Source organism: Abramis brama, assembly GCF_963993115.1.
Source record: "Abramis brama genome assembly, chromosome: 20".
NCBI lineage: Eukaryota > Metazoa > Chordata > Actinopteri > Cypriniformes > Leuciscidae > Abramis > Abramis brama.
The window spans coordinates 11,763,780-11,779,850 of record NC_139982.1 but is presented as its reverse complement, the minus strand read 5'-3'; the positions used below and the strand labels follow the sequence as shown (position 1 = coordinate 11,779,850).

Sequence of the window (16,071 nt, the reverse complement as noted above, 5' to 3'; positions counted from 1 at the left end):
AGGTTTGGAACAACATTAGGATGAGTAAATGATGACGTAATTTTCATGTTTGGGCGAACTATCCATTTAAGAGGAATTTAATGAGGCAGAATATCACTGATACTACAATTCATTTATTTCTTAAAGTCCCACTGAGGTGAAAATCCAGCTTTTAATGTTGTTTATGTGTCTATGTGGTGTTTTTAATGTGCTTTAAGACAAACCATGTGTAAATTCATAAGTCGACACCATTGCTGAGTATTTTCTCCTTAAAACTGCAGTGAACCAAAGACAGATGATATTGGGTATTTCTGACATCACAAACTACCTTGTAACCAATCAGATCAACGTGTGATCGTCAACCAGTGGATCTCTGAGCTGCTGTGAGTGAGTGGAGGCGGGGCTCATTTGCATATTCATAGAACCACATATACTAAATGAGGAAAGGGTGTAGAGCTACATTCAAGATATTTTAAGGCATGAAGACATTTTTTTTCAAGGAAAAAACGTTTAAATATGTAATTTTGGTGATCAAAGATGAGTTTTAAGGGATAAAATGATTGACTATTATTGACTTTAACAATTTTTAATGAGTAATACCAAAAAGTGTTGCAATTATCCCTGCTCTATCCTGCAATCAACCAGGATAGTTTTAAGTGATGAAATTATTGAAAACAGGGGGACTGTAGGAAATGCATAAACGTCAAATATGATAGCAACACTGTTAAAAATATAATTTTAGAGCTTTATTTTTTTATTCAGCTATAAATAAAATAGCTCTAAGAACTCAGCTCTGAAATAAAGCACATGTGTGATAGTGTAAAGAGCGCAGTCGCCCCCTGTCGGCCGGGAGCTCGAGGCATCATGACAACACAAGAGAAGGTCTTTCTTTCTCTGGACATTTTTCTCAATGAAGGACAAAATGACGTTTAGAAATTTCAATAATGAAAAAAATACAAAATATAGGCAATGGAGAAACAAAATCAATATTATGATGGCTCTTATTAAATAATAACTAATATAATAACACCTGAAATTATTACAAAATGACAAAATATCAGAATTTACGAAAGAGAAAAAAAAAAATTGTTCCCAATACTAAGAAGAAAAATAGATAATACAAATTGTATATAAAAAAATATTTAGGCTATTATAATTGCTGGCTCTTAAAGAAAAAAAAAAGTCAAAATATAAAAACATGCCAAATATAGGCTATTAATAATTATAATACGTATGGGGAAAAAGGCACACAGTTCTAACCTAAAATAGAGCACATTACCATTAGTTTAATAAACATCAAATGTTAAATAGCCTAGCTAATACTATTATTGAATTAACTTCCAATCTTCAGTTGAATGATTAGATCAGTCCATACACTGATGCCCTTCACATTAAAGTCTCCATCCTCCAGTTTGAGCGCGTTGAGCTCAGTCTCAGTGTCCTCTTTTAATGGCGCTCCTGAATTTAATAAATCTTTTAATCGATCAGCCAGTGCATTAAACGTCACTGGCCCATCTGACGTCGGCACCCATACACTCTCCAAGACGTCATACTGCAAGCAGGACCCCCACTGTTTCACAACACCCCGATATGCCTGTTTAAACTCCGGAGACTGTCGGGAGAGGACAGTACACAGTCCGGGAGACATCGATCTGCACAGTTCACTAAAACACCCGTCGCGATCTTGAATCCAGGCGAGGATGAAGTGCTGAGTGACGGCGCTCGTGTCGTCATCACTGGAGAGGAGCGCAGCGGCTATGACGTCATAAAGGCTTCCCGGTTTTCCCGCGCTGTCACGAAGGATGGAGTCCAGCACTGTTCTGGCATACTCCTCATTGCCGGAACGAGTTAGCAGAGAGTTCAGGAGTTCCCTGAGCTGTTTGCCTCTCACTTCTGCCTCAACCTGTAACCCAGGATAACTAGTCCGGTCTAACGAGCAGCATAGCAGAGTAAACGCAGATTTGCATGTAATGAAGCTGCTTTGATCAAACTGGAATTCCTGTGCTGCAGTTTTGGGATTTGGGAAAAGCATTTGAACGACGGAGTTCGGTGAGTAAGGGTTTGAGAGTAGATGCACGAGCAGCTTGTGTTGACACTGAGCCAGGTCCGAGAACATGACTGGAGAGTGCGCCGGGAGCGCGTCCTGCAGCCGCTGGTTGGTGTCCCGCAGACCGGCCTCCAGTGCGGACCGGACCGTGGGGTTGGACTGGAAGCGGGAGTGGAGCTGCTCGCAGTACTCGGCCCACTGGAACGCCCGCTGTAAGGTGTGCTGGTCCCACTCGCGCACGTGGTCCGTCTGAGACACGGCCAGTAACTCCAGGATGTTCTTCAGTTGTCTCAGCACAGCCTCCATGAAACTCCATGCACTGTTACCGCACATAAACAAAAGTAAGCATGGAATATGAATGAACTTCAGTCAGCGCGTGCTTCGTTCTTGATTCGCTATTGGTGGAGGACGCGCACGACGTCACTTTTTTCGCGGTAGTGAACTTCCGTGACAGTTTTTCAAAATAAAAGTTGCAAATATATATTTATATATTTATTTTTACACAAAACGATCTATAGAATAACTTTGATCACTTGTTCCAACGTATAAATAGATTCTCATTTTACAAATGATTTTCTTTTTGTGTGTGTGTGTGAAAAGCACGTTTTGTAGCCTATTTTATTTTAAATGTTGTATTAATTTTTATCTGTACTTTATACAATACTATTTCTTTGTAAGATGTGTATGGTATTTGTTTTTCTCTACTGTGTGGCTCGTTTTATGGTCTCTCCTGCACGGAGCTGTCGCATCGCGCTGATAAAGACGCGTCGCGTCGCGTCTCTCAGGGAGGCGGTGAGATGAGCGCACTTTGAACTGAGACTCGCAATGACATGATTCGGCTCTTTGAGGCTCAGTGTCATGATAAACAGTCTGAGGACCCTGTGCTTGAGAAAAACATGAATTCGTTGGAAACGAGAGACTACTGTTGAAGAACCGACTGCAGGCAGTGCATTCTGGAGGGTGAGTGGGTATTTTTCTGGAAAGAGAAATATGTTTCTGATAGATAGATGTATAGATAGATAGATGGATAGATAAATGGATAGATATAATTACATATAGTAGCCTACAGTAAAATATATTTTATTCTTTTTAAAATGAAATGCATTAACGTTGAAAAAGTTCCTTCAACATTCATTACCCTAATTATAAGTACTTTTTTGAGGAATGCATCTAGTTTAGATCTGCCTACAATATAGTCTGTTTTTGTGGTTTCTCTTTAGTGTTAAAATAGCTCATGAAAGCACCAGCAGCTTGGAAATATTACTACAGTCATAAAATGTCAAGCATACCCACTTGAAAACAAAAAGAAAATAACAGTTTTTTTGCTATTAGACTGCAGAAGGTATTTGAGTTTCTCTCATATTTGAGCTGGCTCAGTTAAATGTGTTATTGTGCACTTAAAACTAACAGTTAAAGCCTGCAAATATAATTATAGCCAGTCTTATACATCAAGCATTAAGGAATGGGATTGTGCAGACAACTAGACTGAATAACCTAACTGGGAAAGGAAATAGACTTTGATATGAACTTCAAAAAAATTCAGGTTGAATTTAGAAAATGTGATAAAATAACCACTGCATGGAGACTGAAGGCGTCCTGTGTGTGTGTGTGTGTGTGTGTGTGTGAGATTTACCCTTCACAGTCCTTTAAGGGCAGAATACAATGTGTGTTCTGTGCTTGATGAACATGACACAGCACTGAAGCTCAAATAACTGCACCAGAATCAGATAATCGAGTATTATCACTTATATTTCTGCATTAGTCATGGTCAGTGTTAGGTTTACGGATGGGAAATTCACACAAACTATGGGAGACACTTATTGCCTTTATATAACTCCACTGTCGCAACTTCAAATTACTCTCATCTGTTTGCTAGAAAAATATTGACTGAAAGAATATTATGTTCAATATAATTGTCCGAGCTAAAGGTTTGTCTGTCACACTGTACACTGACCTTTGATATCAACCATAAGTGTCCAATATGTGAGTTTATATGTGTGGTGGTGAATGTACCATATAAATATAAATGTACTCCATCTTTGAACTGTGCGGGCTTGTGTTTGCCGAGCATCTGTTTCAAGGTGGTGATCATGCAGTTTTGTGAGTGTCTAATGTAAGGTGAGCAGTCTTTGAGAAAAGAGAGAGATTTTAGTGAATGCTTGTCTGTTTTATTAAGTGCCACTTTTCTGAAGGAAATCTGTGTGGTACTTTTTCATACAAAACCTGATGCCATAATGCTATATAGTTGTATATCATATAATTTCATAATAGATACATATCATTTCAATATTATGAAATAATCTGAACAAAAACTGGCTTAAAGGGGTAATTCACCCAAAATAAAAATTCTGTCATTATTTACTCACCCTCATGTCGTTCCAAAACTGTAAGACTTTTGTTCATCTTCTGAACACAAATGAAGATCTTTTTGATGAAATCTGAAGAAATCTACACAACTACCACTTTACACTTCAATAACTTCATAAAGAGATTGTAAAACTAATCCATATGAATTGAGCGGTTTAGTCTGATTTTTCTGAAGAGACTCGATCACTTTATATGATGAACAGATTGAATTTAAGCTTTTATTCACATATAAACAATCATAAACTCACACATCAGTTGTGGTAAACAGAAGCACACTTAATGACATAAGTGTGAGTAAATAATGACAGAATTTTTTGGTGAACTAACCCTTTAACTTGAACACATCTTCGCCATTGTGTTCACATGCTCAACAAACATGTCTGTGGCTACAATGCTCAACGCTTTACAAACACATTGTAAACAGAAACCTTTGACGCCTCTCTCTCTCTCTCTCTCTCTCTCTCTCTCTCTCTCTCTCTCTCTCTCTCTCTCTCTCTCTCTCTCTCTCTCTCTCTCTCTCTCTCTGTACACACACACACTTATATAAATGTGTGTGTGTGTCATTGCTAAAGTGTTGTGTTTAGAGAGGTTTTCATAGTAGCTATGTTCTTGGGAGGTTGCTTGTTGGTTGCTTACTGATTATGTCAAAATAATCTAATTATTTGGGTCTCTATTGTTTGGCTTCCTTCTTTAGTATAAGTGTGCAGGATCATTTTCTCATGCCTTTTATCGTCTGCCAAGTGATGCAGGCACTACTAATAATAAGGCCAATCTTAGATCGTATCAGCTTTATCATTCAAGCACTGATGATCACTGAATCAGTCGGGGAAATATTAAACACAGACAGCACTGATATTATTAGTGGAACTGTTCACGTCTCAAAAGGCATCTTCCTTTGTCCATATGGGACAATTTGTCCTCTTTTTAATTCCTTAGAGTGCCAGTAACACCTCTTTTTCTCCTCTTTCTGTTTCTCTCAACCTTTTCCAGCACAGGAGCTCTTTCATAAAGAAAAGAAAAGAGGAGATTTGGGTTTATCTGATAGACGTTTGGCAGGTAAAGTGAACTCTGGCTATTTTGTGAAACAAGAAAAATATACAGATTGACTTTCAGTTCGCATTGGACTGCCAGCCATTCAGAGCTCACAACAACAATGTGACAATTGTTGGATCCAAGTTCTCATTCCCAGGTTGCTTAGTGGGATACAGCAGAGAAAAAACTTAGGAAGAGGCCCCATTCTGCATCACTGAAGATATTTACACTTCTCAGAACTCATAACTTTTCTCTTGTGCCTCTGGAATTCACATGTGATGCAGTGAATTATGGGTAAGGGGAAATCCCTTGCAGTGCTGGGTGGCATCACAAATTATAGCCACATTTCTGTGTGCATAATAAACCAGACCACTGCCACTGCAAAAAAAAAAAAAAAAAAAAAAAACTTCAAACAACAATGATATGCAGTAACAAGCTTTGCTGAGAGACAGAACCAGATTAACTTGACAGGATTCACTAGAATTAAAAAAGAATGCACTGCCATCATCCGTGTTTGTGTAGATCACAGATAGATATTAAACTGGATTGGTTCACATTCTTCTGCAAATATAGCCTCAGGTTATTACAGGGAATTGTAACTGCCTTAGACAAACAGGGAAATGCCTCTGTGACTAATAGAGGCTAGAGCAGTTATTGCAGAGACACATTTGTTATCACTAAATTGAACAAAACCTCACAAGGGTCATAATCCTCAACATCACTACATAACCAACTAATAACCAATCCACACTTTCATGAGTGTTGAATACTTTTTTTTTTTTTTTTGTAACAATTATGCTCACCAAGTCTGCACTTATTTGAATAAAATATATTTAAAAATGTAATTTATTCCTGTGATGCAAAACTAAACTTTCAGCATCATTACTCCAGTCTTCAGTGTCACATGATCCTTCAGAAATCGTTCCAATATGCTGATTTGCTGCTCGAGATCAGTTGTGCTGCTTAATATGAATATAATAACTTTGATGAATATGAAGTTTAATTATAACTATTTATTTGAAATAGAAATCTTTTGTAACATTATAAATGTCTTTACTGTCACTTTTGATCAATTGAATGCATCCTTAAATTAGTTTATTTCCAAAAACCCAAACAATTGAACTGTAGTTTATATAGACCAGAATAGCAAAGATAACTGGCGGTGGACTCTTTTGACTTAGGGAAGTGAGAAACCATCTAGCGACCACTCAAAAAACTCTAAAAACCACATTGCAACACCCTAACAAACACTCTGAGCACCTTATCCCATCCCTAGCAATGCCCTGACAAGAACATTCTAGAAACGTCCTAGAATCCAGTCAGATGTATTTTCTTCAGGAAATTGAATCTAGTTAGATTATCTGAATATTAAATGGCAATTTATTCTGAGGTTTTATTGGGAAAAGCATGTTTATGTGTGTTTATAGAGCTTTTGGGTCAAAGAGAATCACTAGGGCAGGACTGGAGAGAAGCCACACAGTGGCTGTTCTGTCTTTAAAAAAAGAGAGTGAATATTATATCACAGGACAAAGAAAAGAGCCTGGAGCTGGACTGTGATGAGAGGATCAGTATGGAGGATAAGAGTCTACTGTGAAACAACAGAAAGTGATTGAATGATCAGAGGCACTTTAGGAGAGAAAGACAACGTTTGTGCTCTGTGGGAAAGTGGAATAGTTCATTTGAGGAATTTTGTCAGAGCCAAATGATTGAATTAATGTTATTTGGTTGTACTGATGTAGATGTGTTTGTTTTCTGCAGCATGTGTAGTCCTCTGAGTGGTAAGCAGCAGCCGGCTGGCCCGGGCCTCACAGATCTGCAGCAGTACAGTCAGTGGCTGGCCAGCAGACATGAGGCCAGCTTGCTGCCCATGAAGGAAGACCTGGCGCTCTGGCTCTCCAGTATGCTGGGTAAGTCATTTATAATTTGCTCCAATATCTTAGTGCTTCCCATATCTTTCAAATCACTTAGTATCCATTGAGTCTCAAACAATAATGATCACTGGTCTGTTCTGAGTCCTGGACAACAGGGACAATTGGGACAGTGCTACTGTATAAATACAAATAATGCAACTAACCATAAAATGCTATAAATAAAAAATAATGCAATCAACCATAATTATACATTGTTAGGATAGCAAATAAATAGCTGTATTTCAGCCTACATTTCTGAAAAAACCTGAAATGCATTGCTCTGGGTACATTTTTGCTGCACTTTTCAAGTGACACGTCCACAAGAGGCGCTATTGTTTTTCTCCATTGCATTTTGTAAAATTATATTGTGGTGCTTGCTTGTAGTATGTCTCACAGGAAAATGTTACCGCCATTAAATATCATGTTCCATTTTCTCTAAAACAGTGAAATGTGAATGTGGCAACATATTATCACGGCAGTTCGGAAATCAAATATAAGTGAGTGGTCAGTGGCGTTGAAAGGTGAACTGTTTCCCCGCCAGCGTTTCTGAAAAAAAGTTGCAAGCCACCCCTAGCATTTTTTTATCACTTTCACAAAAGTTTCATGGCCCCCAGATTATTTTGTTGTATGAATATCTGAATGCATTATATCAAAAGAAAGAAACTTTTAAAGCTTTTAAACTTTTATTCTATAGCGTCATGCATTCTTTTTTTATCAACACTTAAATGTTTCATAAAAAAAAGCAACATTTTGAGCAAAAACATAGATGGAGTAGATCGAGTCTAAGGTTGCACAGCCCTATACCTCATCCTGGGTCAACATTTTATTTTATTTTATTTGAATTTTGCCAATAAACCTGATTTGCTTTGGGGGTTGAATAATTTCAATTACAACTGTATGCACCTGCTTACATGCTATCGCTGGGCTGCGTTCCAGTCCATTTTTAGACACACACTTGCGAACTTCCCTAAGCACTTCCCCTCGGGGGAATCCCTGCCGCCATTTTGAAGTGCTTCCACTTCGTGAAGTGGACGAGGGAAGTTTATATGGACAGACCCTCGTTCCCTCGATTTTGAGTCCCTCGAGTCTACTTCATATGTACACTTCAGGCACCTATATGTCCCACAATGCAGTACGATTGTGACGTCACCACATATCTCGTCTAATCACCACCACAACAAACAACTCTACGATATATTAATTCAAATTTTTTTAAATTGAAAACACCATATATACATTTGGATGCTGCATTAAACAAATTCTTAAAGGGAAAACAAATGTAAATAATAAATCAACTCCACAGCTGATTCCAAGCGATCAAGGGCTTAGGACGTTCCAGTTCAGCCCATTGCAGTTTCCGCCAGTAGTGGGCACTCGCAATGACGTACATCCGAGTGAACGAGATGGAGGGAAGTTAGCGAGTGAAGGGCATGACAAATTTGGACTGGAACGCAGCACTGGTTTCTGCTTCTTCTTCACATGTCTTTTGATCTGGAGATTATCTACTCTTTCAGAAGATGCCTAATAGCGCCCCCTACCGTATAACAGTGGAAATACTGAAACCCTGAAAATTCCATCAATGGCGGGGAAGCATTGTGTCATAAATGACGGAAATTACCAGGGAAAGAGTTAGTGCTCTATCATGTTTAAAATTAACATTAAAATATACCACGATACAACGCTGCTTGTGTACATGGTTGATACCTGAACAACTGAAGGAAATATATTGATACATTTTTTGATAAACTAATTTGATTCATATTCTTTTGGTTTCTCTAGCCAATACTTTTAAAAATTACAAATGCAATGAATATACAGGTATTGGTACTCTATATCGGCAAGTACCAAAAATGAAAGTATCTGTCTCGAACTTGTTCTAGAAAAAGTAGTATCGGTGCATCCCTAATCCCTACCCTAAACTGATAGTTAACGAAAGCAAATGTGAGAAAAAATGCATTTGCTGAAGCAAACATGCTGCTTTAGGATGACAGTCCAACCTACTGGCCTAAATAAACCAACCAACAGGCTAAATAAAAACTGCTGTGAGCTAAATGAACGATCTGTGCAAACAGAACATGTTTGTGCTTTTAAAAACATTAACAAAATGGACTAGAGCGCAGGGTCTCGAAACATGTTTTTTTTTTCTAAGTTAAACTTAAAAGTTTTAACATAAAAACACACTTTAACATAACACAGCTGTAACATGTATGTTCTGTGTTCCCCCCTTCATTATGTTTCATTTTGGTTTAGTCCTGTGACCTAGTTTTCCACAGTCTTTTTGATTAGTCATTTCATTCACCTGTTCCTTGTCATTCACTCATCAGCTCCCTTTGTTTGCCCATGCATTTATACCCCGTGTTCTCCCTCAGTCTTTGTCCGTTCTCGTTAATGTTATGTTTAAGTGAGTGTCTCCTCAGTTTTTATATTAAATACTGTTATTCCTCTCCATCGTGCTTTTCACTACACCACATACCGTAACAACAGCATTATGAAAACCTTGTTGTGAGCCCAGACAAGGCACAATGGTCATAGACGTTTGTTCGAAAACAAATCATGCTGTGCCAGTGGCTATACAAATTTCTGATAACGCTATAGCCCTGACAGGCCTTGCCCTAGTGTTGCCACTGGTTGTGACTTGTGTTTTACGGGACTCATACCCAAGTGCAATGCTGTATTAGGTGAGCGACTGAGCAAGTTTGCTACGTCTAAAATCCGCCATACAAAATGGAGCTGCTGTCATATATTTCCAGTGAGCCTGGGCGCTACTAATATACAGTATGTGTGTGCGTTAAGGCTATGTCCTAAGTCCTCCTTCGTTCTGCTGGTGTACAGTATTCTCCAAGTTGGAGAGGAAAGGTTTAAATTCATGTCTCATTATTCGCTTCGGTTGCTCAGGGCATGTCCAGCTACACTCTGTGTATCTTTCTTATCTTTTTATTTATTTATTTATTTAAGCTGCTATCCATTAGTTTAAGTCATTAACAATTATGCTGTCCTTAACATGTGTCACATTTTATGAATGTTTTGATTGCATGTGTATGTGTTTCCTTTTCTAACATTTCCCATCGTTAATTAGATTCTGAAATACCAGTCACCATTTGAACCAGCAGACAAATTCTGAACCGAAAAGAATGGTAGTGTGTCATGGTCCTGGCGTCTGTTCTGTGTGTGTGTGTGTGTGGATGGATGGAGGGGGATGTCTGTGGAATTTCTGGCAGCTCTCGGGCTGTGAACAGCCAGCTGAAACCAGGGCTTTGTCTTTGGTCTGCCTGGAGCAAAAGGAAGCCAGGAGCCGCAGTGGGCCGCACAGGGGCTTCATATACAACCACACACCAACCACTAGGTCCCTATCCAGATCTTCCACACTCTTTAGTGGCTTACTCCTGTCTCTGTGTTATTTCTTTAGACAAAATAACTCCTCAGATCTCTGAAACTGATCTGTGCTACAGGAACACAGTTTGACCTTTTACTGGTCTTTCCAGGAACCATATATATATATGAATGATTTGTTTTGTTTTATTTTTAGTAATTGTTGTTGCACTTTTTATTTGTGGTGTTTTGAGCTAAATAAGCACAATTTATAATGCCAAAACATAATCTTGACAAACAGTAGATTACTTAAATGACTTTGCCTGGAAAGAAAATATCCATTCACACTACACTAGCCATGCTACCATTGTGATAGTTTTGCACAGAGAAAACTCATTCACTTATCTTCCTTGGAAAAACACACAGGAGAAAACAAATGGTGGTCGACAATGAGAGAGGTTCAAAGATGGCTTTTGTCACGGCCTTGTGACCAAAGATAGCCTGAGATAATTTTCTGACAGTATCAGAAATTTATTATGATCATCTCACAGTGTGTTTGCTGCTGCGACCTACGTCTACTGACTAGCCAGTAAAAATGCAACGTGAAATGGCGAATTGATCAATGTGACATGGCGCTAAAATTTAAAACTACTTACCTCAAGCTCCATTTGCAAAATTGGCATGCCAAGTTGGCCTCTTTTCCCTAACCATACCCATGACTAAGATGCTGTATAATGCATATGCCAGGCCAGTAGTTGTCACTTTGTAAACAAACACTACGCACCTGTGCACATGCAAATAATTTTACAGAGCACTGTGCCATATGCACATGCCTAAAACACGTACTGTAATAACCATGTGCATGCCTTCACCGTTTTCACAGATTCACTTTTTTTGTAGTTTACATGGAGATAACAGTATCTTTTAAGTATCTTAAGTGTGCAGCGAGGAGTGAGACAGAGACCGTTTGTGTCAAGACAAGAGCAAGACATCAATGAATACTTTTACATCACTGCACCACAACCACATGTTGTGTCATGTTGAAAGCAGATAGAACACATTATAATCACTGATTCTATATATACTGGATCCAGATGTGCATTGAATTTCTAACAACAGTATTGATCTGACGGCACTCACTATTCGATGAGAGCTGAAATGAACTGGACAATGACATCACTGTTTTCTGCAAAGCTGCTTTATAGCCGAATTGAACTTATTTAATAATTGATGATCTTTACAATGGAACTGAATCAACACTGAGCTGACTGCTTCTTTTTAGAGCTGCTTTACAGCCAAATTGAACTCAGTTTGTATCATTGAATCATTATTTTCCTGTTGATCACTGTAAAGCTGCTTTGAAACAATCTGTATTGTATAAAGCGCAATAAAATAAACGTGACTTGACTCGACTGACACTCCATGCGCTTGAGCTACTACCGACAACAGGACAAATGGAAGATAAAAAGAAAGTTTGCTCTGACGCGTCCGGTTTAAACAGCATGTTTGTGTCTCTGTACAGCCTTCAGAAGGTCCTCAGCATCAGGAACAAGTAAATGGTTTATTTTTAATGCTGTCCCGCATTGCATCATATGATTATGTAAATTATTATGAGTAATTTCAAAGTAATCTATTCAATCAGTTCTCACCTATCTTTTTGATATTGGATTCATAAATATCGGGATAGGTGGTGTATATTTTGGTTCTGATATTCAACAATATTATTGATCTGTCTGCATTGACACCATTATATGAGAACTGAACTGAGCTGGATGATGACATCACGGTTTTGTCCAGAGCGACTATATATATAAATTAACTAAATTAATAACTTTTTTACATCACTGAACTTACTTAAACTGGACTGTGACGCTATTGTCTTCTAGAAACAAACTTTGTAGCATTATTTTTCTTTTATCTATGGAAAGCTGCTTTGAAACAATCTGTATTGTAAAAAGCGTTATATAAATAAAGGTGACTTGACTTCTTTGGAGATGGAGCGAGTATAAGATATATTGTCTGAGATGAAATAAAGGAGGTACATTCAGAAAGAATTTCACAAGCCCTCCGTCTCTCCACTGCATGGGCTCAATTACCACATTTGGAACTCATTAAAACATCTAAACCCCCTCGACCACTGACTCTTTATGAAAAAAAAAAAAAAAACATGGAGTAGATGAGAAAATATGCTCTTTCCACAGAAACTCCAACCCCCTGCTACCACCTCCTGTTTCACAGTGACATCATGTAGAAAGAATGATAGTCTGGAAGTCAGTAAAATGCAGCCGCCACATGTTGATCTCTGTAGAATTGTGTCTGTGTCTCTTTGTTTGTTTCATCTGGATTACTATTGGAAAATAAATCAGCTGTTTCCTTCCAAAACACTTGTCTGTTTTTGGGACTGAAATTTGTTTATTTGTGAATCATAGCTGCAACAGATGTCTGGAGTTGGGACGGTTTTGCGTCATTTAGAGTATGATCTGAGAATGCCTTCAAAATCCCTGAATTTTAATCCCTGAGTTTGGTGCAGATTTTTAGTTTAAATTTGAGTTTAAGCGAGAATTAAGATTAGATGAAATGCAAAGAAATGTACATATATTCTGTAAGCTCGGATTTTGATAATATATTTCATTTTTCAATAGGAATACCTATATACATGTCATCGTACTCATTACAATAATAATGTAACAATGAGTATGATATAACGAGTAATGGTAAGTATAATGATATGAGTATTTCCAGAATGATATTAACAATCCAATATGATATCAATAATGTTTGAAATGTTACTTATAAAAATTAGTTTGTAAAGATAACCCAAGTACAATGAAGAACAACCAAATCAAAGTGAAATATTTGTGAAATATTAATCTCCTTCTTTCATATTTTGCATCAGGTGTGGAAATCACAGCCGAGAGCTTCATGGACAGGTTAGATAACGGTTTCCTGTTGTGTCAGCTGGCTGAGACTCTGCAGGAGAAGTTCAGGCAAAATGAATCCGATGTGAGTTCACCAGAAAAGGTACTAATTTATTATTTATTTATTCATTCATTCATTCATTCATTCATTCATTCATTATTTATATGCAAAAAGCACTTACTCTGTAAGACCATATAATCGTGTTAAGAAGTTATATTTCATCCTAACACGACTATAATTGTTTTGAAGCATGTTGCATTAATTGTATTAATATAATCCATATATAAAATTATATAATAAAATCATTAAATAATACAATTTAATTTAATCTTAAATATATTTCATCATATAGGCTGCAGTTAAAGAGTAAGATAAAATGCATTATAGCTTCAGCTGCAAGGTGTATCTGAATAACACTGATATACGCGTATACAGCTGGCTAATGAGAGGTCTGTAATCTGGGTCCGTATAAAAGGTGTTTATTGTGTTTTAACTGGTGAGAATGGCACACTTGGCAAGTTTGATGAGTGACAAAAGGCTGTGAGGAAAAACGTGTGCGGAAAGCCCTTATATGGAGATGATTTGGGCGGGTTTTATGCAAATGACTAACCTTGTGCAAGCGGCCAATCATTTAGAATACTCCAAATTCACTAACATCAGAACGATGTTAAGAACAAATTCATGTGCGTACGAACGTGTTGTGAATTATGTGGAGATTTTTCATGAGAAGTTGCGTACAAATACGAAATAATCCACACAATTATTAGTGAATGAGATCCATTGTGTTTAGGAACGAGACGCTGTGTCATTGCGTTGACGCTATGGTAACTTCTTCAGTGTGCGCCAGTGTCTGAATCACATGTAAACACACACCAATACTATTGGCCAAGGAAAAAGTCAGGCGACGTTACATAGTACGCGAATACGTCCATAAGATGGCACCGTCAAACAACATCACCTGGTTCATTTGTCTGAAGAAGCTGCACAGGTGTACTTAAAGTATGGGAACTCCCATTCTTTCCCATCTCAGAGAACCGGGTTAATATTTTGCAAAAGTCTTAGGCACATTACTATTTTCACAAAAAAAAACCCCAAAAAACATTAATTTTGCCATCAATTGTAATAATCCAGTGAGATTTTTGTATGCACAAGGAGTCTGGCAACAGCCAGTATGCTCCACACGGAAATCTGGTCTCACCTTCATCGAGTCTACAAGTGATTACATGAAGAAACAGAAAATAACTGAGAATCCAGAAGAACTGTGGCAACCTCTACAGCTTGCTGGCAGGAAATAACTGAGCTGACTGAGTGATAATTGTGAGTGGAGATGGGGTGGAAATCCCGTCGGGAACCGCCGCTCCACCAAAAACTGGAGGTGATGGGGTTGGCGGAAAGGTTTCCGAAAGTCATCAAGAAAGAGAAGGGCTATGATATCGAGATACTCCTCTCTCTCCCTCAAATACTCCTCTCTCTCCCTCCCGCAAAAAGCGGGTGAGAAATAGCCTGCAAGCATCTCAACTCGTGGTTTGGTTATTGTGGTCTAGCCCCGCAATAGCTGAATAATCTGACTTCGCTGGGCTTTGAACATGGGCAGAATATGGAGATTTCCATGACCTCACAATCACTTTGAGACAGTGGTCCCAGCTCTCTTCAGGTCATTGACAAGGTCCTGCCGTGTAGTTCTGGGCTGATCCCTCACCTTCCTCATGATCATTGATTCCCCACGAGGTGAGATCTTGCATGGTGCCCCAGACCGAGGGAGATTGACCGTCATCTTGAACTTCTTCCATTTTCTAATAATTGCGCCAACAGTTGTTGCCTTCTCACCAAGCTGCTTGCCTATTGTCCTGTAGCCCATCCCAGCCTTGTGCAGGTCTACAATTTTATCCCTGATGTCCTTACACAGCTCTCTGGTCTTGGCCATTGTGGAGAGGTTGGAGTCTGTTTGATTGAGTGTGTGGACAGGTGTCTTTTATACAGGTAACAAGTTCAAACAGGTGCAGTTAATACAGGTAATGAGTGGAGAACAGGAGGGCTTCTTAAAGAAAAACAGGTCTGTGAGAGCCGGAATTCTTACTTGTTGGTAGGTGATCAAATACTTATGTCATGCAATAAAATGCAAATTAATTATTTAAAAATCATACAATGTGATTTTCTGGATTTTTGCTTTGGATTGCGTCACTCACAGTTGAAGAGTACCTATGATAAAAATTACAGACCTCTACATGCTTTGTAAGTAGGAACACCTGCAAAATCGGCAGTGTATCAAATACTTGTTCTCCCCACTGTATATGCTGCTGTCTGCCTCAATAAATACGAAGTTATGAATGTATGCGCCTTTCATATTTGCATATGAAGTATTGGTTAGACATAGCTAAAAGAAGATAGGCTATTCCGCCTCTCGCATCACACTTTATCAGCCATTGTCTCCCCACTGTTGCGAATTTGGAAATAGTAGTAACATGCTTTTCCTGTGTTTATGGTTGTGCACTGGTTGGCATCGGTGAA

General features: G+C 38.3%; 2 protein-coding genes across 2 annotated transcripts in view; one reads left to right on the top strand and one right to left on the bottom strand.

Moving 5' to 3' along the window:
* Positions 1 to 711: 711 nt before the first annotated feature.
* On the bottom strand, positions 712 to 2,430 carry fancf (FA complementation group F). Its single transcript, XM_084094961.1, has one exon. It carries the CDS (start codon positions 2,357 to 2,359, stop codon positions 1,313 to 1,315), a length of 1,047 nt encoding a protein of 348 aa, XP_083951087.1. The 5' UTR covers positions 2,360 to 2,430; the 3' UTR covers positions 712 to 1,312.
* Positions 2,376 to 16,071, top strand: part of gas2a (growth arrest-specific 2a) — a gene marked incomplete at its 3' end in the record, with an annotated part of 30,724 nt that continues 17,028 nt past the window's right edge. The window contains exons 1-3 of the mRNA XM_084094220.1: positions 2,376 to 2,986; positions 7,184 to 7,332; positions 13,541 to 13,665. Coding sequence (XP_083950346.1) covers positions 7,185 to 7,332; positions 13,541 to 13,665 — 273 coding nt within the window. The 5' untranslated portion in view covers positions 2,376 to 2,986; position 7,184. The remainder of the gene's footprint in view (positions 2,987 to 7,183; positions 7,333 to 13,540; positions 13,666 to 16,071) is intronic.